Source organism: Cnephaeus nilssonii (genome assembly GCF_951640355.1).
Source record: "Cnephaeus nilssonii genome assembly, chromosome: 8".
Lineage (NCBI taxonomy): Eukaryota > Metazoa > Chordata > Mammalia > Chiroptera > Vespertilionidae > Cnephaeus > Cnephaeus nilssonii.
The window spans coordinates 41,808,900-41,836,322 of NC_137079.1; the positions used below are offsets into that span (position 1 = coordinate 41,808,900).

At 37.3% G+C, this 27,423-nt stretch overlaps 1 protein-coding gene across 5 annotated transcripts in view; it reads right to left on the reverse strand.

The window, feature by feature from the left end:
- The window catches only part of MBNL2 (muscleblind like splicing regulator 2), a 161,723-nt gene that overhangs the window by 81,141 nt on the left and 53,159 nt on the right, over positions 1–27,423 (reverse strand). For all 5 annotated transcript variants that reach the window (XM_079778501.1, XM_079778498.1, XM_079778497.1 and 2 more), the window contains exon 2: positions 26,149–26,930. In XM_079778501.1, coding sequence (XP_079634627.1) covers positions 26,149–26,322 — 174 coding nt within the window. In that variant the 5' untranslated portion in view covers positions 26,323–26,930. The remainder of the gene's footprint in view (positions 1–26,148; positions 26,931–27,423) is intronic.

Below are 27,423 nucleotides of genomic sequence, written 5' to 3' on the forward strand. Positions count from 1 at the left end.
ATTTATTTGTGAGTTACGGAGTGAATGAGAAAAACCCAGTGAAATGGTAAAGGCTGGTGGCAACCTGTCTTTTTAGTAAAATTACAATCCAGTAGGTGTTGAGCACCAAACTTTTTGAAGCATCTCAATGGTGGTTGGCATGGAGGGATAGTGGGTAAAGATATCAAAGGTGAAGAGTAATGTGAAAAGAAAGGTAGTATGACAAGAGTTATGAGAGGTCAGTTGGGAGGTCAAATGGGCTGCATGGATCTATCACCCACTCAGACGTAGACAAGAGATTAGGCCTCATTAGCAGCCATCATAATCTCTCCCACTCACATTAAAAAACTTGAAGAACACTGATAAAGTAAATATTTCCTTTGATATGCTCACTTTAGAGCAAAACTACATGTTCTCTCTGTTTTCTATTTGTTTTTATGTTTATACTAGTGACCCATCACGCGAAATCGAACGAGACCCGGGACCCCCTGCCCCCCGCAGAAGCCACTCGAAGCGGACGCCAGCCCCGCCTCTGCTGCCCCACCCCCGCTGTGCACACGGCTATCTTGTGACAGTGTTACAGCGTGAGGGTCAATTTGCATATTACCTCTATATTATATAGGATGGAGAACACAGGTAACTTTCCACCCAAATTTATTCCCTTTTACTTCCACCATATTAATTTGTGGGTGGGTCTATGGGCATCTAGCCAAGGGCTGCATTTCCAATCCTCCTTGGAGATGTTTGGCCAAGTTTTCACCAATAGATTGTGAATAGAAGTGATGTGTGCTGTCTCCAGGTTGGGACCCTTACAATAGTGAGTGAGCGTCTTCTGTATTTTTTCCTTTTTCTTAAGGTCAGTTGATACTTGGATATAGCAATAACCTAACCTTGGCCATACAGATTCTAAGATTCTAAGACTTATATACGGGTATATATAATATTATACACATTATAATACATAATAAAGATTATGATATATATTATATTCAAATATTACATACTAGAGGCTCCATTCATGAAATTCGTGTAAGAATAGGCCTTCCTTCCCCTGGCTGCCGGCACTGGCTTCCCTCTGGAAACCGGGACCAGGGCTTCCCTTGCAAATATGTAATATATATATATATATATATATATATATATATATATATAATAGGTACATATATAATACAGGGTGTCCCCCCAAAAATGTATACACACTGTAACAGTTGATAGCTCAATTTTTAAAATGAAATGTATTTTAATAAACATGTCTTTATGATTATTCAAAGTGTGTGTATATATTTTTGGGGACACCCTATATATCCCTTGGAATGTATTTTAAATACAAACATATAATAGTATATAATATATTGAAACTAACTTTTTCCCCTACTAAATAATATATATGTTTTAGAGATTTTCCCAAGTCAGATGTATATGCTTTTGATATAGATGATGGACAGATAGAGTAATTCTAACTTACTTTTGAAATGTCACATAGTATCAATGATCCATAGTGGACTTAACCAATTCTCTCCACCCAACTCCCAGATTACCTTATTGATTAGTTTTTGTGATTGTTTTTGCTTTTAACTATTATTAATACTACTGACACGAACACCCTTGTGCATGCCGTTTTGTTCACATTCAGTATTTCTCTAGTATAAATAGCTAACAATGGAATTGCTGAGTTGACTACTATGAACGTTTAAGAATATAATTTATACTTCTAAATTGTCCTCCAAAAAGTCTCAGCCAATTTGTACTTCCATAGCATATATGAGAATGCTTAAGTCCCTATCATACTGTCAATATTAACAATCTTTAATTTGTCTCAGTTAATGAAAAATAGAGAAAAGAGGTTATGACACAAAAACTCAAAAACTCTAGAACCAGAAAGATGCAGGTAGCTGGAATCTAGTATGATAAGCTACCAAAACCATCAATAATCACACTTTGAAATTCTGAGTCAATTGGACTATTCCGAAGATCATAGTAATTGTCAGTCCCAATCCTGTAATTTCTAACACCCCATTGCTTTCCTCTTGCCTTCCTCCCAAATCAGCCAGGTTCACTACAAGTTATGTGCTTCACTTCATTCTTATACTAAGAGATTCTCACATGGTAGGTTATCATAATGGCTTCATAACTATGAGGATGAGCCGTAATGCATCAATGAGTTTGTCTTTACCTTTTAATAATGTAACTAAGTTCTGATGAGGCCACTCAAATGCATTTTCTGAATAGCTGAAGCTCCACTGCCGCTGTGGGGGACAGGCAATCCATTCTGCCTCCGTGTTCCTCCAGGCCTTTCACAGCAGAAGCAGGAAGAACTTTTCCATCCCTCTCTCTGCCCCACCCCTCACATTCATTTTTAGGAAATCTGATAATCACTACTATAATAGGTATGTGCTAAATGCAGTTGACCCTTGAACAACATGAGTTTGAATTGTGCAGGTCCACTTATACATGGATTTTCCCCCCAAAAAATGTACTGCAAATGTTTTTCTTTTCTTATTATTTCCTTAATAACATTTTCTTTCTTCTAGCTTACTTTATTGTAAAAATACAGTATATAACATACAAAATATGTGTTAAGCGACTGTTTATGTTACCAGTAAGGCTTCCAGTCAATAGTTGGTTGTTAGTAGTTAAGTTTTGGGGGAGTCAAAGTTATATATAGACTTTCAACTGTGTGGGGGGTTGGCACCTATAACGCCCACAATGTTCAAGAGCCAACTGTATTTACCAATACATGCTACTGTGCTAAATTCTTTAAATAAGGCTGTATTGGTGAATTATAGACAGAAGAGGATCTCTGGCATATGAGCAGGCCTGACATAATTAGAGAATAATTGTGTAGAAGGAAAGGCCAGGTTGGTGTGATATGGAGGGAAGAAGAGCATGGGTCCCAATTTATGTGTGATTTTACATAAGATACCGTGTCATACTAAGTCTCAGTTTCCTCATCTTTAAAATAAAAGGCATATTTATTGAGTGCCTACCATGTAACAGCCTCCATTCTGGGTGCTTGGGATATAGAAAAAGGCAAAATGATGTTCCTGTCCTCAAGGAACTTATATTCCAGGGGTTGAGGAGAAGAGAGACAGACATCAAGCAAATAGAAATATCAATTTTTTTTCATTTATTCAACAAATAGTTACTGAGCGCATACGTGGTGATGAAGACTGCTCCAGGCCTTCAAGGACTGTTTTAAGAATTACTGTTATATCCTGCAAAATGGCTGGTACAATTGATGATGTGCAGTATGTGCTCAGTGAATGGCAATAATGAGTGCTATTTTCTTTCATTTGTCTGTTCTCCTTCTTTCAAAAAAAAAACATCTTGTTTATCTACTCATTTTAAATTTTATTTCCTAATGTATGTATCATTTATTGCTGCTTTTTTTTTACAGGCTAGTATTTTTTCTTTGCGTTTTATTTTCTTTGGAATGGCGAGCAGAGCCCAGTTACAACTTCATCTTCATGCAGACCACTTGGAATTTGGAGGCAAAGCACTGTAGGAAGATGACTATTCAGACTCTTTTTCTCTCAACTTGCAGCAGGGCAGTTAAGCACTGTCTTATTTTTTTATTGTTGTGTATGGATTGATAGAAGGGCCTTACAGGGCCTACTCCTTAAGCAGATATTGATCCAAAAGAGAGACATGGATGATAGAGAGACTTAGGAAACTGGGCAAAAGGACAAAGATGGGGCAACAAAAACAGGTGACCTCATGGAGTTAGAGAAGAAAGATTCAGAGATGGCATATTCTGCCTTTTTATCCACCACCACCACCACCTCCATTCCCTCAGTCTGAGTTGGATAATGCACAATGTGCTTCCAGAGCACATACCCTAGTACCATGCTCTAGGGCACACAGATATTCCTTTCTGGTACTTAATGCACTGTAAGACAGTAGCCAGATACGTATCTCTGACTCCCCTCCTTCACAAACTATCAGCAACTTGAAGGCAGGTATGAGGTCTTCACTGCTGTACCTTCTATGCCTTAGAGAGATCTTGGAGTATATTGGGTCTCAATAAATACATTTGATGAATGAATTAAGGCAGGGATAGAGAAAGAAGGTAAAAAACGGTAAAGGGGTAGAGGCCTAGAGGTGAGGGACAGGTACAAAATGAATCTCCAGAAGGAGTACAAAGCAAGTTTGACCTTCAAATAGCAACTCTCATTCAACAGTGTTAGACAGAAAGGCCAAACAGAAACTCAGATAAAGCCAGGGTCACAGAGAAGACTGTGGAGTGGGATGCCCTTTCCCATCAGAGAAAATGAAATTGGACTCTTGCCCTCTGAAGACCACTTATTTGTCTCTTCATCTAGTTTATATTTAACCATTAAAATGGACCTACTATTTAAATGACAATGAGTCAGGTTTACCATGTCTATCTGTAAAGCATTTTCAGCTCCATGAAGTCAGACCTGATGTTTGGGGCCAAAGATCTAGCAATCTTCTGTGGGCCTAGCCTTCCTCATTTTCTAGTATAGATATATTAAAATATTCAAGCATAGTCATCTCAACTAATAACATTTTTTTTCTTTTCAATAACTTTTGTAACTAACTACAAATTTAAATGATAAAAAAATGGATGTCATCATCTTTATTATCTTATTAAACCATACTTCTATTAATGATGATTCACTGAAGTGCCAAAAATAGATATATTGAAAACTTCTATAGCATATTAATGTGTTAAGCATCATACCACAATTAGCCCCTGATATAATTTTGAGTTTCCTCTGGGGGTGGGAGGGAAATAGTGCTTCTGGATTCTTTTTATAAGCTTTCAGATACTAAAAGATATAAATCTTGCTCCATTCTCTTGTGTATATCTGATTTAAAGGTTAATAAGTAATTAGGAAGAACACTCATCCAAAAATTACCAATTAATATACCATCATTTTCATTAAAAATGCTATTAATTATATGGTGGTACAAATGTCCTGGACTGGCTAATAAAAAGTTACCTAGCGTAATTCTAAATTTTTCAGGGAGAAAAAGAAATTAATCAAAATCAATCACTTTTAAAAATTATGATTTGGGTTTAAAAGATCAGACAAAGGAGGGGAAATGAGTGTCTCAGCTATTTAGTGTGGATAGAATCTGACAGGATTCCATGGTTTGTTTTATGTACTGAGTCATTATTATTAGAAAAACCTAACAAAATACCTTGGCAGATGTTTCATATGGAAGTTTGACAAATAACAGTTATTTGTTCTTATAATGTAAAGCAGCTCTTTATAAATGAGATCAAACTTTTAAACTATCCAGATATATTTTGTCAGTTTCCTAGGAAACTGCAAATAGAAAGTTATTATTAGAGTGTGTTATATCTTTGAACTTTGTTCTATACCTTAAATGCTGTTATTAGTCACTTCTTAAAAGTCCACAGAATTCCAAAGTTGAAGAGTTCGTGATTAAACTTATACCTTCACTCTAAGAAATCTACTAGATTTAACTTTAACAGTTTTACAGATCCCCAAATTATTCTGTTCTCACCCTTTTATCATGTCATCTCCTGCATAGACCAAGCATCTATTTTTATTGTGTGCGTTATGGCTAATTCTACTGTGCAGCTGGCCAGTGTTTGATAAAAATCAGAACTGTGCAAGTTGCAGCTCAACACCATCTTGATTTGTAACAAACTATAATGGAAATATTTATTATCATTAATGAAATGAACCAAGTGTAGTGTTTGGAATTGCACAATCAACTCAAACAACAAACTAATGATTTTCCATTGCATCATAGATATTTACTGGTTGCTAGGCAACTAAATATTCCAACACTGAAACAAGGGAAAATTTCTCTTGCTAAGCTAAGACTGGCTATTTTAATAATTAGTTCTGCATGGGACTATCTCTTAGTATCTTTGGCATAGAAAGAACCTTTTAAAGGACACAATTCAAATTATTTGCATTATTTGAGCAGTTCCTGAGATGGGAATTTTTATCCTTCCAGACATGTTTATATATTTTTCCTCATATTGAACAAACACCTGTCTATAGACCTCATACATTGGCTTCATTCTTTACATAGAACAAGCTTACTTCCTCTGCAACATGCTAATTCTGAATATTTGGAGTGGGTTATCATGTCTCCTCTGAATCTTTGTTCTCCAGAATAAACATATTCAGTTCATTTACATTCCCATTATTTCATATCCTGGTTGCTATCCCCTCCCAATGGCACCATAACACTTTAAACTGGCAATAACTTGGATTGGTGATTGTTTTATAGTTTACAGTTAAGGCTAATGACTTCTAGGTTGTTGTGTTGTTGGATATGCAATTAAAATTGGCACAGGAATAAGAAGTCAAATGGTGTGGGACAGGTGTATACTCTTTTTTTAACCTGACTTAGAAAATGCTACCTGTGAAATAACATAGTTTTTGTGTCTTATTGGAACATTGGAAGACAAATGGAAACTTTAAGTAATACCTTCAGGGATGCTTGATAAATGTTATGAAGCATAAGAACAAACACTTTCACAGTGTATGATGAAATCGTTTTAGGTAATATTTTCTTTATTTAAAAAAATTTATTTGAGAGAAAGGAATGGGGAGAGAGAGAGAGAGAGAGAGAGAGAGAGAGAGAGAGAGAGAGAGATTGTTGTTGCACTTATTTATGCATTCATTGGTTGATTTTTTTTATGTACCCTGACCGGGGATCAAATCTGCAACCTTGACATATTGGGACCATGCTCTAACCAACTGAGCTACCCAGCTAGGCTAAAGTAATATTTTTCTAAATTTGGCCATGCATATGAATTACTAGAGAGCTTCTAAAAATACAGATTCCTAGGATCCATACCCAGACTTACTGAACAGGTGTCTTCAGAAGCCCCCAAGGGAAAAGCATTGGGGAGCCACGGAGTTAGGCTATAAAACACAAAGATCAGTCATTCCTTTGAGCTTAATTCTACCTAGCCTATAAAGCTCCCTTATATTGCAGCCAATTATTCTCTCTGTTTTTTAATACAATCTCTTCCACTAATAATTAGTACCAAATAGTTTAGTATATAATCATTAATTTTGCATGGCTCTTTGTCTCTCACTTATTTTTAAAATCCCTCAGAGCAAGACTGAGTCTTACATTTCTATGCCTCTCCCAAGGAATATGGCACAATATTGAACAGAGCCATTAAATGATTAGTAAGGGGTTTTGGGAGAAGTTAGAGCCAAAGGGAAACAGACAAGGGAGTCTAGCTGGGAAAGTTTAAGAATGGGGAGATTAAAGAAGTCTTTTTCTTTTGAAAGAAATTTCTGCATTGAGCTTGTGGTCTGCTACCAGGTATAAGTGATAGAGTTCACAGTGGATGCATCATCTCTCCTCTCCCATCAAACCTGATCTTTATAAATATGGCCAGCAGGTTTATTATTTCCTGTGTTTCTAGCCCTTCTGGAACACCAGAGGTTAATAAATTCTATCTCTTTTGGTGTGATTCCATCATCTGATAACATCTTTAGTGAGGTTTCTGTAGGTCCCTGATCAAAGTTCCAAAATAAGAATGGTAGTTAGATAGAATTGTTTAATTTCAAAGACACAGACTATTTTAAAATTAATTTAAATCAAATTCAAAGAAATGATGTTTACATGAGATTTAAAAATATGTAGTATCTATATATATAAAAGCCTAAGTGTCCGTCTGACTGTCCAACCATCTGACCAGTAGCTATGATGTGCACTGACCACCAGGGGACAGATGCTCAATGCAGGAGCTGCCATGACATGCACTGGCCATTTTAAAAAAACGGCACCGTGGACCTGGCACCAATAAACCAACACTTGGCTTCCCTCAAGTGGGACACAGGCCCCACCACCACCAAATCGCAGCCAACACTGCCAAGACCCCATGGTGCAAAATACAGCCCACAGCCCAGCCCAGCCAGGAAACGGTGACTGGGGTACTGGGTAATGATGTCACATAGCAATGCCCGGCTTCCTCTCCCTGGAGACTAGCCTCCTTGCAGTTTCTTCAGCCCAGGAATATGACTTCCTTTATAGCCAAGTGGAAACATTTTACACTTTAACCAAATGTCTATGGAGTGTTTTCACATGCCTCATCTCACTTGATCCTCACAGAATTCCTGGAGTAGGTAGATAGGAGACTCGGTAGAATCCTATTTTCTTTTCATTAGCCAGAAAATGAAGATTTAGAAAGTTTAGAAACTTGATCTGACTGAAAAGAAGTAAGACCTTGAAAATGACTTCAGTTTTTCTCGTTGCGCAGAATATAGTCAAACATTGCTACAGTTAAATATTTCACCCTTTGTTCTCCCTGCGTGATCTACAATAATCATCTGCTTTGTGCTGATAATTACTGCTGTGTTGCTGACAATTACCTGAAAGAGAAGTTGGAGTGCTTTCCGGGGCTGGAAAATGTTTAGCTAAATCAGAAAGCAGGCCTAATTAAGCAAGTTTGTTCTATATCTATAAAAGGCTAAGTTGACTCGCGCATGTGTGATACATATAAAGCTCTTGCTGGCGCCAATCACACGCATGTGTTTCCTTCTGTCATTGGCCATCGTGAACTTGGTTGACATGTCTATTATAGAGAAAGGGTGAATAGCGATATTAAAATATTTCTTCTAATTAATTTCCTTTCAATGTGCATGAATCCATATAATATATAATACAGTATAATATATAATACAGTTGAAAATAAAAGAACAATAGCCCTAGTATAATATAATACAGTTGAAAATAAAAGAATAGCCCTGTCCAGCTAGCTTAGTTGGTTAGAGCATTGTCCCAATATGCCAAGATTATGGGTTCAATCTTCAGTCAGGGCACATACAAGAATCAACTGATAAATGTATAAATAAGTGGAACTACAAATTGATGTTTCTCTCTCTCTTTTCTTCTCTCCCCCTTCCTCTCTCTCTAAAACCAATTTAAAAAATAAAAGAATAAAAGAAGATATATTTATAAAGCATGAAGAAAAAAGCAGGGGCAGTACAATTATAATAAAAAATAATAACCTTGGACAAAAGTTTAATTGCATATTGATACAAGATATAACCATGAAAAAGCCATGAAAGTCATGAAACGCTAAGCACAATGAACAGCATCATCTTATGAAAAGCACAAATTGTTAGACATTCAAGGAATTACATGTATAGTATTAAAATTTCATGCATTACTAAAACTGTCTGGTAGGTCAAGGAGACAAAAATAAATAATTAAGGACATAAAATATGTGAATTATTCAATGTTTGAATAAATATCTATGCATTGATATAACTTTGTACTTAAGAACAGGAAATGCATCTTCTCAAGCATCATGTACCATTTACATCATGTACCAAGCACTGATCATATAATGGACCACAAAATATTTCAATGCACTTCTAAAGTAAAAATTGCACAATTTTATTATCTTAGTAATAAAAAATTACTGAAAATTAATATTGAAACTTTAAAGAAAAAAAATCCCAAATTACTTGGTTATTTAGAAATAGTCACATAAATAATAACTGAGTTAAGAAAATAGCAAATGTGAGAACATTCTTGAACAGAAAATATGAGGTACAGCCAAAGCTGTTTTATGTAGTAGATTCACAGTCCTAAATGCTTTTAAAAGAATAGAATTACAGAAAGAGCACTAAATTATATATATAGAAATTTAGATTAAGAAACAAAAGAAATTAAGGAAAGCTGGAAAGGAAGAAAATAATAAAGACAGAAATAAAGGAAACATAATAAGAAAAAAGAAATTTATCTTTTGTAGAACTGATAGCTAAGACCAAGAAAACGTTCTTGAAATAAAACACAAATCTCTGGCAAATCTGGAAAATTTAACCAAAGAAAAAATTAGAAGAGAAATAAATTATAAAGTATAAATAATTAATACATTTATTAAAATTAGAAAGAAGATCGAGACTTAGGGTAAAATAAATTATTATTTTAAAATAAATTATTAAGTGTATAAATAATTAATACATTTATTAAAATTAGAAAGAAGATTGAGACAGAGTAAAATAAATTACTTTGAGTGATTAAATTGAAAACTTTAGTGAAAGATAATTATCTCAGAAGAATGTAAGTCAAAATGAACTTCATGAGAAGAAAACCTATAAACAAATAAAGAAGAAATAATACCATTTATTAAGAAGTTATTTTTACTTCAATTAGAGATTTTAGAAATTTAGCTCTCTGAAAGATGTGGCTCCTGGCAACATTTTCTATACTGTAATTAAAGCAGTAGGTAAGAATAATCTAGGTTTTAAAATTTAGGATTGAAATTGGAAATAAAAAATAATTCTGAGAAACAAATTACCCAATAGAACTTTCTGTTTAAAACATCTAAGAAAAGTTCATGAGATTTAAGCCAATCTCAAGACTTGACCAAGAAAAAAAATAGTAATAGAAGCTTCAATTACACAAGACACATTTAGAAGGATTTCTATGTTAGCAGTCTGATCTTAGCTGTATGTCTGCTCAGGTAATAAACCAAGTTCTCTCTGGAGCTTTGTTTTACACCCAGCTTCTGAGTGACCACCGAGAAAATAACCTTTGAGAGCATTAAGAATAAAATAACCAGCAGGGCACTAGGGCCTGGAGAAATACTCTTAAGAGGAATTACATTCCCCCATTCAAACAATCAGTTCTAGGTACCATAAAGGTAAGGAAGAACTGGGGCTGAGATGCATAGTAATTGTTGTTTGTTTGTTTTGTTTTTTATTACCCTGTCATGGTGCACCTTTCCTAATAATTCTACCTCCAAAATATAAATTAAGTCTACACACTCCTTTCTATTTCTGCCACCCCCATCCCAGCCAGGTGGCATTGGCAGTAATTTGAACCATGTAAATACTCTGAAACTGAGCTGCTGCGGGTCTCCTCCTGCAACTCCTTCTCCAGGCAGAGTGGCCTTCTCACAAGACAAATTGGAGTATGTCATCCTCTTGCTTAAATCTTAGTACTGAGCATAGAATTCAGATGCCTACACAGTTACACAGTTTCGTCTTCTTCATTGTCTCAGGCCCTTTTTCCCATGACTGATTGATCATGCTCTAGTCACCCTGGCTTCTTGTTTCCAGAAATTGGCCAAATGCCTTTATCTCAAGGCGTTAGTGCTCTTTTCCTGGGGAAGCTCTTCTCTCTTCACATGGCTGTCTTCTTTTCATCCTTTGGGTCTCTGCTCAGGTAGCAACTCCTTGGAGAAAGATTCCCAGGCCACCCTTTCTGTTTAAATTCTTCCCCAATCGCAGTTTTCTACCCAAGTACCTTGTTTATGTCCCTCTTAGCACTCCTCACAGCTTGGAAATAAGTAATTTTTTAAGGGGCGGGGTGCTGTTTGTACCTATTTGTTTGCTGTCACTCTCATTAGGATGAAAATCCCATGGTCAAGAAAACTGCTTTTATAACATGCTATATTGCCAGTGCCTGGACCAATGCCTGTGGATGAATAACAAGTCATGATAAATAGTGATTATTTGATTAGTTTGTTTTCTTGTTGTTTCCTTCCCCTCTGAGTTCCACGGGAATAAGTTTCCTGTGTCTTGTTTAGGCACTTAGTAGTGACTTGATGACTATTTGTAGAATAAATAAATGAATAAAGATATGGAAGTTCTCTAGGAAATGGAATTTCTTCTTCCTCAGTTTTATATACCGCTCAGAACATCTGGATCTACTAGAATTCTTTATTAAGGAGCCTGCTATCCCAATATTTTCCAGATATAACAGTTTCTGTTAACAACTGAGTGCCCAATGGGAATGCAAGGGAAGCTATCTGAATTAAAACTTCTCAAATGAGGCTGCTGCTGATTAATTTTAGATCCTGAGCATCTGGGTCAGTGCTTAGTTTTATGACAGGTGTGGAAATGATATCTTTAATGTCATTATTAATGACTTTACTAAGGGCTGGGAGCACTCGAAATACTCTACAGAATGAGATTTGAGTTGTGGATCAGATGGGCATTTTTAAAAAGCTTGTATGTACTGTATTCTGCTTTTCAACAGATAAGTTTTTAGATTAATATTGATTAGTAATGTACCTTAGTATGCATATTATTTATTCAGTCAAAAATTATATAAGCAATACTTTTTTAAGAACATGAAATGCTCCAGTCAGATGAAATATAAACATGCCTAAAGTTGAATCTAGTTGTTTTGTTTGGGTTTAACTCGGTTAAAGCATCTGAGTCATTTTCCTTTCCTCTATCTCCTGGTGATATCTTCTCAGGGCTTAAGATTCATTATGGATAAGACCTCGGTCATAAGAAAATAGTCTCACCAGTCATATTCCCAAAATGCTGGTTGGTTCAGCAAGATTGTGAGGTAAGGTTGACCACAAATAAATATGTCAACATGCATTCACTTCCTGAAATCCAAAGGTGGGTGTTCAGAGGGAGGATTTATCCTCTGACTATCAGTTTTATTCTTCTTGGTCACAACACTGCTGAGAAAGTAAGGCACACTACATTATAATCTTTGAGCCAGAGGAAATTGAACCAAACCAAGTGGAAAGAATATGCTATTTAGTATTAACAGGCCAGTCCATTGGAAAATTGTAAAATAGGTGAGGTTTGTCATTGGTAAAGCTACCCAGAACAACCCCGGTCTTCCCAGCCAGGGTGAGCCCCCTGCTGTGGTTTGGAGACTTGCTCCTGTAGACTGGAGCTAACATGCAAGGTCTCCTTCCCGATCCACCAAAAGGAAAATTAGCTCAGTCCAGCAATTTTCAACCTTTTTCACCTCATGGCACATATACACTAATGACTAAAATTCTGAGTCACACCAAATATATATATACTAGAGGCCTGGTGCACAAAATTCGTGCACGGGGGTGTGTGTCCCTCAGCCCAGCCTGCACCCTCTCCAATCTGGGACCCCTCGAGGGATGTCCGACTGCCCATTTAGGCCCAATCCTATTGGGCCTAACAGGCAGTCGGACATCCCTCTCACAATCCAGGACTGCTGGCTCCCAACTGCTTGCCTGACTGCCTTCCTGATTGCCCCTAACCGCTTCTGCCTGAAAGCCTGATCACCCCCTAACCACTCCCTTGCCAGCCTGATTGATGCCAAACTGCTCCTCTGCCAGCCTGTTTACCCCTAACTGCCCTCCCCTGCAGGCCTGGTCACCCCCAACTGCCCTCCCCTGCAGGTCTGGTCACCCTTAACTGCCTTCCCCTGCAGGCCTGGGTCCCCCCCAACTGCCCTTCTCTGCAGGCCCGGTTGCCCCCAACTTCCCTCCTCTGCCAGCCTGGTCACGCCTAACTGCCCTCCCCTGCAGGCTTGATCGCCCCCAACTGCCCTCCCCTGCTTGCCATCTTGTGGCGGCCATATTGTGTCCACATGGGGGCAGCCATCTTTGACCACATGGGGCAGCCATCTTGTGTATTGGAGTGATGGTAAATTTACATATTACTCTTTTATTAGATAGAATATATATATATATATATATATATATATATATATATATATATATATAAAATCTGACAAAAAAAATAGGTATAACTTTGATTCACTCACACCCAATGGCTATTGTTGTGTTGGCTGCTGTCATTTTTTAATTTGTCAACCTAAGGGAAAAGAGGCCAGTTCCTCTGACTAAATAGTCAGGTATTGCATGTTTTAAAAATTCTTGCATTACCCCAGTGTGTCTGCCGCAGGCAGGGATTGAAAATCGCTGGCTTAGTCAATGGATCAAGCTGTCATTGTTTGCTAAAAGGAAAAGGCTTGAAGAACTTCTAGGGTCCTCTCAGGTAACATGTGGACTCAACAGTGGCTTTCTAATGAGAAAGCTTTTCCCGTGTGCGTGACTCAAAGGAGTATGTCTGATGGTGGGGATTTGAGGCTAAATAGTTCGGATAGGTAGGGCCCTCTCTTTGAATTTTATGGAGCAGCAATATTTCTAAGAGGAATGGGAAACTGACATAGAGTTGCCCACTTTTTCTTTTGCTGAGTAAGGACATGAAGGAAAATGAACAACAAAATTCATCTACTAAGACAATCATTTTAGAAAAGAAAGGAATATTATGATAATCAGAAAAAATAAGAAGGAAACAGTCTTGGAATAAATAAAAAAAATTTAAATTTTAAGAATTTACCTTCATGAAAAATAAGCATTTCATGCAGTCTCAGTTATGCAAGATGAATACTTTCTAGAGATCTGCTCTACAACGTAGTCCCTATAGTTAACAATACCGTATTGTCCACTTAGAAGTTTGTTAAGAGGGTAGATCTCATGTGAAGTGTTCTTACCACAATAAAACACACACACACACACACACACACACACACACACACACACACACACACAATACAAAGGTATTTCAGTGTCCTTATTTTACAACAGATTAGTGAAAACATTGTCCAGCACCAGCATCCATCTATGGTCAGGTTGTTGGGAACTGCCGAGTTGCCCGTGGTGGCCCAACAAGCCACTACATGAATTTTAATAGCTCTTAGTTGACACTTGTGGGCAAGTCTCCACGTGACCTGCCTATCAGGGCATCCAAAAATATGAAATGACCCAGAAACACCTTTGGGGTTGGAAACTAAAGAACTTATTTGTTTAAAGCCTTTAACTGATATATATTTTTTCTGCCTATAGATTAATGGGGAAAATTGAACAATAGGTAATCAGAATAGTGATTTGAATTTTGTTGGAGCAGTGATATTTAAAAGTGTAGGATTTAAAGATATATTTATACACTTACAAATATGATTGAGCACCCAACAGCTGCCAGATACCTAATTAGAGCAATGAGATCCCTACCTTACAGCCTTAGCTTCTAGCGGTGGAGACAGACCAGGAATACACGTGCAGATAGATAACATCCCTTACGGATACGTTCTGAGAGTGTTTTTTGTGGATAGATGGGTGACATTTAAGTGAAGTCCTGACTAAAGTGAAAAATTGAGTCTTCCAGTTATCTGAGGGAAGAACATGCCAGGTGGAGGGAAGAGCCCTTGCAAAGGCCCCAAGGGGCAAAGAGTCCAGTGTGATGGGAGACCATGGTGAGGGGGAGCATGGTCAACTTGCGGGGCTAGAAATTCAGCATATCACACGGGGCCTTAAATAAAATGAACATCTATTGGAAGATTTTGAGCAAGAGAGTTACATGACATTTATGAGTCACTCTGTCTTCTGGGGTAGGGAGTAGCAAAAGTGAGAGCTACTATAGGCTATTATAATAGTTCATATGAGACATGATGGTGGTTTGGGGCAGGGTAGTCATGAATATAGTGCTGAAAAGTGCTTGGATTTAGGATATCTTTTGAAGATAGAGAGAATGAGACTTGCTGATGGATTGGATATGGTGGTAATAGTAAGAGATTTAATTTGGGTTTCAAAAAGTTTTATATGATCAACCGAGTGCATGGTACCATCTATAGAGAATAGGTACAATGGGAAAACTAGGTTAAAGGAGGAATCAAGAACTTAAAAGTGAAAATATTAAATTTGAGATGTCACTGAAATATCCAGATAGAGGTGTCAGGTAAGCAATTGAATACATAAGTTTAGAATTCAGGGGAGAAATCAGGGCTAGACATTGAAATTAAGAAATATTCAGCATGTAGAAAATGTTTACAGCCATTGGATTGGATGAGGTCATTCAATTAGGAAGTCCAGCTTTCTGGCAGATGGGCCAGAAAGTACAAAAGCTCTGAGGCAAGAACATGCTTGATGAGTTATAAGAAGAGGAAGGCATCCACTGAAGGTCTGAGGCAACGTAGAGAAGATGTTCAAGGGCCAAGCCTGGAGTCACCAGCATTTGAGATCAAGAGGAGGAAGGAGATTCAGGGAGGGGGAGATAGAAGCAGTTGCCAATGAGGTAAGAGGAAAACTAGAGAATGAATCACCAAAGCAATGCAAATGAAGTCTTTCAAGGATGATTAAGAGCAGAGTAAATCCACTCTGCTATTAATTATCTCTTCTGATGGAAGATGTATATGCTGTTCTATTCCCAGTGTTTATCGACTTCTATCGCATGATCAATATTTGTATATTTCAGAGGTTAAATGTGGCAGTCTACAGGCTGAATCCATCCTATAGATATGTTTTGTTTAAACTTCAGGTTTTAAAAATATTTTAATTTGTTGCCGAAATTTTGAAATTGGAAAACTTCAAAACCACAATGAGATATCATGTCACACCTGTTAGAATGACTATTTTTAAAAAGGTAAGAGATAACATGTGTTGGAAATGATATGGAGAAAATGGAACCCTCATACATGGTTGATGGGAATGTAAATTGGTATAGCCATGACTAAAAACAGTATGGAGGTTCCTTAAAAAGTTAAGAATTGCCCTGGCTGGTTTGGCTCAGTGGATGGAGTGTTGACCAGTGGACTGAAGGGTCCTGGGCTCGATTCTGGTCAACGGCATATGCCCAAGTTGTGGGCTTGGTCCCCAGTTGGGGGCATGCAGAAGGCAGCCGATTGGTGGTTCTCTCTCATATTGATATTTCTATCACATTCCCTCTCCCTTCCTCTCTGAAATCAATAAAAAAAATATTTTTTAAAAAGTTAAGAATAGAACTATCATATGATTCAGCTATTCTGCTTCTGGGCATTTATCTAAAGAATTTAAAAAAACAACAACACTAATTAGAAAAGTTATCTGCACTCCTATTTCATTGTAGCATATTTACAATAGCCAAGATAAGGAAACAACCTAAATGTTCATCAATAGATGAATAGATAAAAAAATATATGGTGCATGTATACAGTGGAATACTACTCAGCTATAAAAACAGTGAAATATTGCCATTTGTAACAACATGGGTGGATCTTGAGGGTATTATGCTAAGTGAAATAAGTAAGACAGAAAAGAACAAAAACTATATGATATCACTCATATGTGGAAGGAATATAAAACAAAAAAAGAAAAACAAATAAGAAAAAACAAACTCATAGATACAGACAAAAAATGGTGGCTATCAGAGGGGAAGGGGAGTGAGGGGAGGGAGAAATGGGTAAAAGAAGTCAAATGTATGATGGCGGGTAAAGTTGGAGAATTGGTGGTGCAAATGCTATAGTGCATACAGATATCAAATTATAATGTTGTACACCTTAAACTTATATAAGGTTAGTAAATAATGTTACCTCAAAACAATTAATTAATTAAACATTTAACATCAATTAAAAATTTAAAAAATTAAATAAACGGAGAAGCTTCACATCAAAATTTGTATCTGTGTTTTGTTTTGTTTTAAAAAACCCAAGATTCTCCCAAGGCAGGCAGCAGCTGTTTGTTGCTGGGTGGCAGCTGCCATCTTAGAAGGGTTATGTGCCCTTCAGTTAATTTTCTGCGTCTCCAGTGGTTGGTCCTGTGTCTTGCTAACAGTAAGTGCTGAGTCACTCATTCATATTACTTGCTGATTCCTGCAGGTTTTGAGTTTGTACCTCTTGTTTGCGAAAGAGGGAATGAATGAATGAATGAACGAACAAATGATTGAATGAATATTTACTGATGAGCCAGTTGGAGCCCATAAAGATGGAATTATATAATATTACATTAAGAAAGTCAGGGATCAAATATACATTTTTCATACCAGGGCTTTTACTTTAAATCTTTGCTTCCTAGTTTGTCATTATATTAAAAACATCCTAAAATAACCCCCTCCCCCGCCCCACACACAATTTGAATGAAAAAAAGGATACTGACAAAAGGCTATTTCCATTTCAGAATAAATAGAATAGTAAACAAATTCTTTAATATGATAAATGTGTCTTTCTCCCTGTGCTTTGGTGCGAAACGGTTTCCTAAGAACTATTACACAGACTAACTAAAGCTAGCGTCATCACCCAAGGCAAAGTGAATAATAAACAAATGTAACTATTAAAGAATATAATTAAGGTTAAATTAATATTTTACTCCATAGGTTTTTTTTGGGGAAATAAGTTTTGCCATTTTTTTCTGTGAATTATTTTTTCTTACATACTTTAACCATAGAATATTATAATCATAGAAATGCCAGTTTATCGTCATTCCTTCTTCTACTCAGTACCAAAGCCTGGAGATTTTTGTTGTTGTTCTGTTTTTAATCCTCACCTAGGGATATGTTTTTATTGATTTTATATTGGGAGAGATAGAAACATCGATGTGAGAGAAAAACATTGATTGGTTGCCTCCCATTTGCGCCCCAACTGGGGATCAAACCTGCGACCTGGGTATGTGCCCTAACTGGGAATCAAAGCCACAACCTTTTGGTGCACAGAACGACACTCCAACCAAATGAGGCAGTAGGCTAGTGCAAGATTGGAGTTCTTTAAGCTTCCTCTCTTGCCAACTCCAATGATGGCTAGTAGCTATTCAGAGCAGTGTGTAGAGATAGATTCTGAAACCCAATTTGGGCTCATTCAATTAGTCTACAGTGTTTAGATATTATTGTTATGAGTTGAATTATATCTCCCATCACCTCCCCCCCCCAAAAAAAAAAAAAAGATATATTGAAGTCTTAACCCCCTGGCCCTCAGAATGTGACTTGATTAGGAAAGATGTGGTGCTAATCTTGGCTGTAGGCAAATTTGAGAAATAACCAAAAAGTATCTTTCATGACCCTCTGTTCTTATTATGCCCACTTTAATGTGTCAGATTTCTCATGAAACTCCTTGAGACCTCGAGACTGTAATAGTCTGTAAGTATGGCCACTTTTCTGGGTAAAGATTCCATAGTTTTGATTAGTTCTTAAAGATATTATACTTCCCTACAACCAGAGAGAGAAGAAAAAAACAACAAAAACAAACTAAGAGTCCTTGGCATGGTGACCAGGATCAAATTAAGGTTTTGTGTCTGGGGAACAAGGCATAGGGTTGAAGTGGGGTGATGGCTTGGGGTGGGGACAGGATGAAGAGTTTGGATTTAGATGTGCTGAGCTGCAGGAGACAATAGACCATTCATACAGAGTTGTCAAGGAAAGGGCACACAGCAGAATTGGGGCTGATCGGCACAGATGTGGGAATTGAATACGTGCGTGCAGACACACTTTTAGAACTGATCACTGAACCCGATCTAGGAAAAATCCAACACTGAGTCTTGGAGAGACTCCATGTTAGGGAGCAAGGGAGGAAGAGGTGGCATTAGAGGTAAAATAGGAAGGAAGTTGGAGTGGCAAAAGAGCCAGGAGCATATCCTGGTGGGGGGCGGGGCGGGGGGGGGAGGGAGAGCAGGAGAGAATTCTAAGGAGAGGCTGACCGGGCTTACAAAACAAAACGGAGATGTGCTAGGAAATGGTGAACGGTGATGCGGAAAAGATTTGGGTCTGAGGTTCACTGATGATCAACAATAAGTCCATTTTGAAAAGTTGTGGGGATGCATTCTTCGGATGGTTATTATTGCATTTCCGCTATGTGTCAGAAGCCATGCTAGGTGCTGGGGCACAAAGATGAAGGGGACACAATCCTGTCTTTGGGAAGCTTACAGGCTTGCACTGGGACACTTCCTTAGAGGAGAAAACTATTGCATGGAAGTCTGCATAGTGTTGAGGGAAGGCATGAAGGAGATGTGATTGATTGACGGGGGAGGGTACAAGTCAGATGATAGGAAAGTGGACCTCTTATGCAGGAAGTAATAATTGGTGGGTCCAAGAATCCTTAAACTATGAACCTGACCTACATTTTATTACATCATAACATGAAATCATATATGATTTCAGAATCACATGGGAAAACACACACACACACAATGGCACACACACATCTTGGACCAAAACCACTTAAGTTACTGAGGCCTAATAAGTGATGGTATAATATTTGTATACAGATACAAACAGAAATAAATTCATATGCCTTGCTTTCTCTTGCAGTTTCTCTCTATTTTAAATATTTAATTTTCTGAACAGGTTTATTCCCGGGGGCTTCTAATTTACAATGTTTTAAAAAATATTTTAATATGCTAAACTTGTTAAAGTGAATATAATTAAGATATGAGGAGTTTTAGAATTATTTACACCAGTGATTTATTCTGTAAGAGGGGTTAGGAAGAGGGAAATGATGGTGCCAGATTTGAAGTCACAGTCCTCAGATCAGGTCCTTCTCCATCATTTATGAGTTACATGTGAGTTACTTACATTTTTGAACCTCTATAATGGTTGATTATATAATAGTTACCTTACAGAAATTTTGGAATAAATAGATAACACATGAAAAGTTCCTGGCAGATTGTAGGTACTGTATTACTACAGTGATTTCTACTGATAACAAAATAATTGTCCGAGATTATATTTTTGAATCAGGCCAAAATTAGGCACATAATTTAGAAAATACTCAAGTAATTTTTGCAAATAATTAACCTCTATGTAAGAGCTCAAGAGCACAAAATTAAGGTCAAGGACATATTCTGATATCTTTTTTGATATGTTATTAAGAACTGTCCAAAATGGCCACAGACCTACCACTTTTAATTTTAAAATTTTCATCCATAAATAGGAAGACTAAAATTTTATTTGCCATCAGCCAACTTACAGCCAGCATTCCTTGGGTAAATGAGCAGGATCTACTCTTTTACATTTTTAAAATTTAGAAAGAATTGGAGAATTAAAAAAATTAGTTTCTGGATCACATGTAGCTTCAGAAAAATTAAATAATTTACTTGTCAATTTTCCAATGTTGCATTATACTTCCTGAGTCACCTGTGTCTCCAATCCCTGCACAGAGCTCCCTGATTTTAAAATCTATTGGAATACTGATGCACAGGTTTTGCACTGCACAACTCCAAGGGGTGCCAATCTCATAGACTATGATGAGAAATGCATCGCTACTATGCAGTGCACCCCTGTACAACCATAGGCAGCAGCTCTATTTGAGAGGCTCAAATACTTTCCTGATGAACATGCCCTACCACACAACAAACACTGACTGAGCATCTTGCTATATACAAGATGCTGTCCAAGGCTCTGGGAATACCACAGTGATTAAAAAAAAAAAAGATATGATCCCCATCTACATGGAGTTTTCATTCTGGCAGAGTGGAGAAGGGAGACCAATACAGAACAAAACCCAAATGTGTGAGTAGGAGAACAGAAAAGCAAGGTGATGAGGAAATGGGATCCCAGCAATGAGAGAATGGTTGTTTGAAATAAGGCTAGCAGAAAGCCTTCACTGTTGGCATTTTTATTAAGAAGGGAATGAGAGTACAGCTTTCATATAACTGAGGCAAGAATATACTAGACAAAGCAAAGAGCAAGTGCACACACCCGAAGTCAGAGGCCTACTCGGTACATCTGGGGGGACAGTGAAGAAGTGGCAGGACTGGAGTGGCTGGATGAGGGTACAGTGTGGTAGGTCTGAAGTCCATGACTGAGGGTGGGAAGCAGATCTCCTAGGCCCTAGATAGCTTTTGTAAGGACTGTAAGGTCTTTACTCAGGGCGAGATGGGATTCCACTGAAGGCCTTGAATAGAGGAGTGACATCATCTGACTTAGGCATTAAAAGAGTCACACTGTCTTTGTACTAGTCTTTATCGTGAAAGATAATGTAAGGTCTAAACAATTTTCTCAGACTCTAGGAGTGTTTTGTTTTTGCAAAAATTAGCAACATACTTTTAAAAATGGTTCCTTTTTTTTAAAGCTGAATTCAAATTCAGATGTTGGAGCAAATATATTAAATACTGATGAAAGTGATAAATGCCAAAATCTTAATCTCAGTGTGTTAAAGCTGCTTCACTTATTCCTCTCTGAAGGTTTCAATTTGCAAAGAAATTCACATGAGTTTCTGTCATTTATAGAAGGAAGAACCTGAAAAGAAAAATCTCAAACTGTGAGGGAAACTTTTACGGACATAAACGTGTGGAGATGGTGGTCAAGGCCTTTGCTATAGAGATGTTTGTTGCTCGGAAGCAATTTGTATTTTGTTAAGTTAACCTTACTGTGGAATACAATGTTCCAGGATGTTCTGGCCTTCCAGAAAAGATATAAGCAATTCCATTGTTCATGATAGTACTGTAATAACAAAAATCACAAATTCTCGCATGCCCAATAGTTTCACATAAAATGCAACAAGGTAAGCATTGTGAATAAAATACAAATGTCACTGCAACAGCTCTGCTATATTTTCTGAGACATCCTATATAATAAAAGCCTAATATGCAAATCAACCAAATGGCAAAACGACCAGTCACTATGACATGCACTGACCACCAGGGGGCAGACGCTCAATGCAGGAGCTGCCCCCAGCCTACAGGCCCCGACCAGCTGCAGTGGTGGTGGGGGGCTGGGCCGGTGAGTGGGTGGTGCCAGGCCAGCCAAGGTGGGTGCCAGTGGGGGCCCCCAATCGCCCCGCCAGTCATCCCACAGATTGGCCCTGATAGTTGGCCAGGCCTAGGAACCCTACCCATGCACGAATTTTGTGCACCAGGCCTCTAGTCTTTTATAAAAGCATTTATATATGTAAAACTCTCTTTTCTAAGAGTTCAGCAAATCTCTTTTCCAAACATCCACACATTTGTTTAGTATGCATTTATGGAAGTGTACTCCTGTATACAAATAATTCATCATAAAGACAAAACAAAACAAAAAGGAATATCATAGCCTCACAACTGACTTTTCTCTATATTGATAGGCCAACACCAATTCCTTGTACCTATTTTTATGAATAAAAATACCCCCCAGTGTTTGCAGAAAGAATCTTGTATCAATAAAAACAAAAATTATGCCTGCCTCAAACATGATTGCTTTTAATGTCATGACTAATTTGTATCACTGGGGTATTAGCACTCACACAGTAGCTTTTTTATTTTGGACACATGAAGAGTTGGATGCTTTAAGAATTGGACACTTTAAGAGTTTTGCCTGTATAGCCAGTCATAAAATCAGTGCCTATACTGTGATACTTTAGTATGAAGGGAAAGAAATGAACATTGCCAGTCCCCATCAAGTCTGGCCCTGTGTTGGGCGAGTTAGCCTTTGAAGTAATCTCATGAAGTAGGAATTATTATATCAATTTTAAATAGGAGGAAACTGAAGTCAAGGAGGTAAAGTAATATGTCCCAGCCAGGGTTTCTTGAAGCCCTGGCCTGTCTGACTTCAATGCCCCTGCCCTTTTCTCTATTGCAGGCTGCTTCTACCGGCCAACACTGTCTTTTTAACATTTAAATGAAATCAAATGAAATAGCTTAATCATTATCAGCATCATCACTCTTTTATTAGCTACTTTTTTTTGAGTGAGTGTTTTATTTACCAGTCTCCGTCGTAAGGACTTGCAATCCTTACAACCACCTTGCAAAGTGAACACGCCTGCACCGTGCTGGACACTGTGCACACTTCAGTCAGTTTCACAGGTGATTATCCTCTTTTACTGATGAGACAACAAAGATAAGAAGTGATACATGACACACCCAAGGCTGGGAAGCAGTTGAGCAGGCATTTAGATTCTGGTCCTACTCCTGTGCCTGTGGGCTCTTTTCACATTCTTCATAGTTTGACAACTTAAAAAATATATAACACACACTCAAATTAAATAAGCTGAAAATTTATAATTCTAAAAGGGAACTGATGACTTGAGGCAATATGTAGTTATGCGTCAACACTGGAAAATGGTTCTATTAGACACTTCTGAAAATGATTTTTTTAAATGATCCAATGTATTATTTGTTTTATTTATTTATTTTTAAATCTTTATTGTTGAAAGTATTACAGATGTCCCCTTTTTCCCCATTGACCCCTTCTAGCCCAGCCCCTCCCCCCACCCCAGGCCTTCACCACACTATTGTCTATGTCCATGGGTTATGCTTATATGCATACAAGTTCTTTGGTTGATCTCTCCCCTCCCACCAACCCACCTCTGTCTTCTCTCTGAGATTTAACAGTCTGTTCCATGCTTCTATGTCTCTGGATCTATTTTGTTCAACAGTTTATTTTGTTCATTAGATTCCACATATAAGTGAGATCATGTGATACTTGTCTTTCTCTGACTGACTTATTTCACTTAATGTAATACTCTCCAGATCCCTCCATGCTGTCTCAAAGGGTAAAGTTCCTTTTCATTTGAACAGTGCTCAACATTCTCATGGCTTGGTTTATGTTTTTACAGTAAACATAACTGTTCTTGATTATTTCCTCCATGGGTTGGAATCCTTAAACAATTAGGGCCCTGGAGAATCCATAGTGAGGTAATGAATTGTAAAGATCTATTGTCTTGTTGATAGTCAAGAAACATGTACCTTAATAGGTCAGGAATTTTTCACTAATTAGTTTTAAAAAATCAAAAGTTTTAAGAAACTAGCTAAAATGTTGGTTTAATAGTTAATATTGGAGAATGCTTGGATTAACAAAATGAAGGAATTAGGGATAACCTGGAAAATGAATTTCTTTTTAAAAAAATGTATTTTTTCTGATTTCAGAGAGGAAGGGAAAGGGAGAGAGAGAGAGAGAGAGAGAGAGAGAGAGAGAGAGAGAGAGAGAGAGAAACATAAATGATGAGAGAGAATCATTGATTGGCTGCCTCCTGCATGCCCCCCACGGGGGGTTGAGCTCACAACCTGGGCATGTGCCCTGACCAGGAATCGAACTGTGACCTCCTGGCTGACCACTGAACCATGCTGGCTGGGTTGGAAAATGAATTTCTCGTTGCTGACCTGTTTTGGTATGTGGAAGTTCTTGTTATCTAGTTTTTAATCTACACTGCCTTTTATAGTGACTGCTTCTACTGGTGATGATCACAGAAGCAAATGCATATTTAGTTTTCTTTTTTTGACTATAAAAGCAAAATAAAAACTAACGTAAGAATTGCTTATACTGTTATAGTTTATATGAATTATAATTTGTCCATCTATTCATTTATGTGTAGACAAAATGATTCATAATTTTAAAGTCCAATCTAATATTTTTAATGATTAAAAAATGAATAAAATAGGGGTAGTTAGTGAGGTAAATAGTATATCTATTTTTAAAATTTTTAACCCTTAAAAGACTTCTTTTGAGCTATCAATGTAGTCTTCTGTTTTTAGTATATAGATAAATTTTCCCTTTAATGCATACTTAAATATAAGATTTAAAATCTTATGTTTTAATTTTGACTTACAAGTTTTATAAAACACTTTTTTTACATTAAGATGAAAATTTCCCCAAACAACTTATCCAGTCTCTTCAAACTCAAGAATAGGCTAAGATCACTATTTTGTAAACTCATACACAGTAATTTCCCAAGTCATTTATCAAGAGCATGAATCAACATTTTTTAACTGCTTGGTAAGCTTATTTAAATAAATTTGTGCAGAGATATAGACATTAAGCTCTTTTTTAGCTATAGATCTTACTTCTTCCCATTGTAAACAAGATCTGATAATGTTAGGTCTGTCATAGACAATCTGGGTTTCATAGAATCTACAATTTTAGGGCAAAATAAACCTCTAAGAATTATGGGCTAAGTCTCCCTATTTCCTTCTATGAGATTATTATTATTATTCTCCCATTTCTTTAAGTCCAAACTCTACCCAACTCAGTATACAACTCAGGTGCACAGCCTCCAAAAACATTTCTTGAAAAAATCAGCTGGAAGCCAGCTCTCTCCTCTGGAGACCCCCACAGAAGTTGTGTCTCTATTCTCCCCTTAAGGCATGTGCCCCTTTCCGTCTGAGCTACAGTTGTTTGCTGATGTGCTTGCTGCATTTTTTCCTACCAGTGAACTCATCAAGGAAGCCATCTTGAATCACATTAGTTTCTTCTGTGATGTGTTATGTGTTAACTTTCACATAGTAGGTTCTCAAGTAGTATTGAGGGTGTACTCAACAATTTGTTAGGCATGTCAAATAGTCAAAGGGAATGAAAATCATATTCAGAAGTATTTTAGGAAGTCCTTGGTCAAGAAAGAAAGCCACAGGAGTAGAAAATTCTTCAAGAGGTGAATCAGATAACTGGCACACATAAGTGACACATTCAATTTCTTCACCTGTATCTAACCTCCAGAAGATCAAACATTAATAAAATATTTATCTTTAGTTGTCACAAGCCAGACTTTGAGTTAAAACTCTTGGGTACATCAATGCTATGCCACACCAAAAATACAGCATCATGTATTTTTAAGTTAAACATGGATCTGTAAAAAATTTATATATGCCTGATATGAAAAAAATGAATGAAAATCTCCCAAATAGTCACCACAAATAAGAAAACAGGATCTAAAAACAATTGTTCAACTTCTGTAAAAGTACAATGAAAAACATTTCATTTGAAAGTCCAATGTGGCATTGCTATGACATTCAATGCACTATCTTACCTTTAGGGAATCAAAGCAGGCGATTACTCTTCCATTTTCAACCTGGCAACTTTTGGGGGGGTGAGCAAATTTGCACTCCTCGTCGGAGCGTGAGCAGGTTCCTCGCTGGAACTGTCTGCAGACTTCTAATGTCAGCCATTTAGTGTCTCTGACTGGGGCAACATTCAAAGCCATGGCAATCAAGTAATTTGGATTCTGTTCTTTTCTGTTAAGTGATTAAATCAACCCAAAGTTCCAATGATGCAAAACTATTGTTGTGAAAAACCCCACATGTAAGTCTGAAGGTTAAGTGATAAATTGCTTAATGAAGTCCAATCCAAGGAATAGAGTGAGAAGAGAACGTATTGGCAAGCAGTCACTCATCAATCAATGTGCCCCACCTGAAGACTGCAGGCTGAAATAAAAGCATGCTCAGTGTCATCTCTGGCTGTCAGTGTCCAAATCTCCTGATGGTTTTGCAGACACACTGTTTTTAATAAGGAACTTCAATATCACAGCACTCCTTGGGAGAATATATTTAGTTCTGATGCTCTCAGCTATCGATGGTGCTGGAGAAGAAGCCACTTAGATGTTCAGATCTTAGCAGGATTTCTGTTCCCTCCCACCTTTATAAACTCTGAAAACAAGTAGTTGGTAAAGTCAGACAACTGAGGTATCTTCATCCACTTGTAAGGTCGACGTAACGTGTATTGGACAGGAAAACAAGACTTGAAAACACAGGAGCTCCCTGGCTGCAGTTTCCAGCCGAAGTGACTTCCCACAGGCACTTTTAAATCATGAACCTGAAAAACACCAATAAAATATCAACTTTCACCCAAACTCAAGGGAATCATCACGTGAACAAACTCTTTAGCTCTTATCTAGAATTTGCTTTGAGCTTATACTCAACTGCAACAGTATTGCAGAAACGATCCAGGCAGCAGTCCAAAAGTTAGGAATGACTCGAAGAGATGAGTGTGGCAGACACAATAATTAGGCATTCTGAAACAATTCAATCTAATGGGCTTAATCGCTAAAACAGTGCAATAGAATTGTGGTTTCCAATTAATTTCACATTTGGGCCATTGATTTTATTATTGAAAATGCTACAAACAACTATCTGGGATGTGTCTCTCCTATATAATAAGGATATTGTCATTTTGGATGAAGTGTGGGCCCCTCCTTTATATCCTTTCTAGTTTATGGAGATTTGAACTTAGAGCTGAATAGGTAGAAGTTTCCTGATATTTATTCTCATATCTCTTATACTTTTCTGTCTACTGCTATTACTTCCTT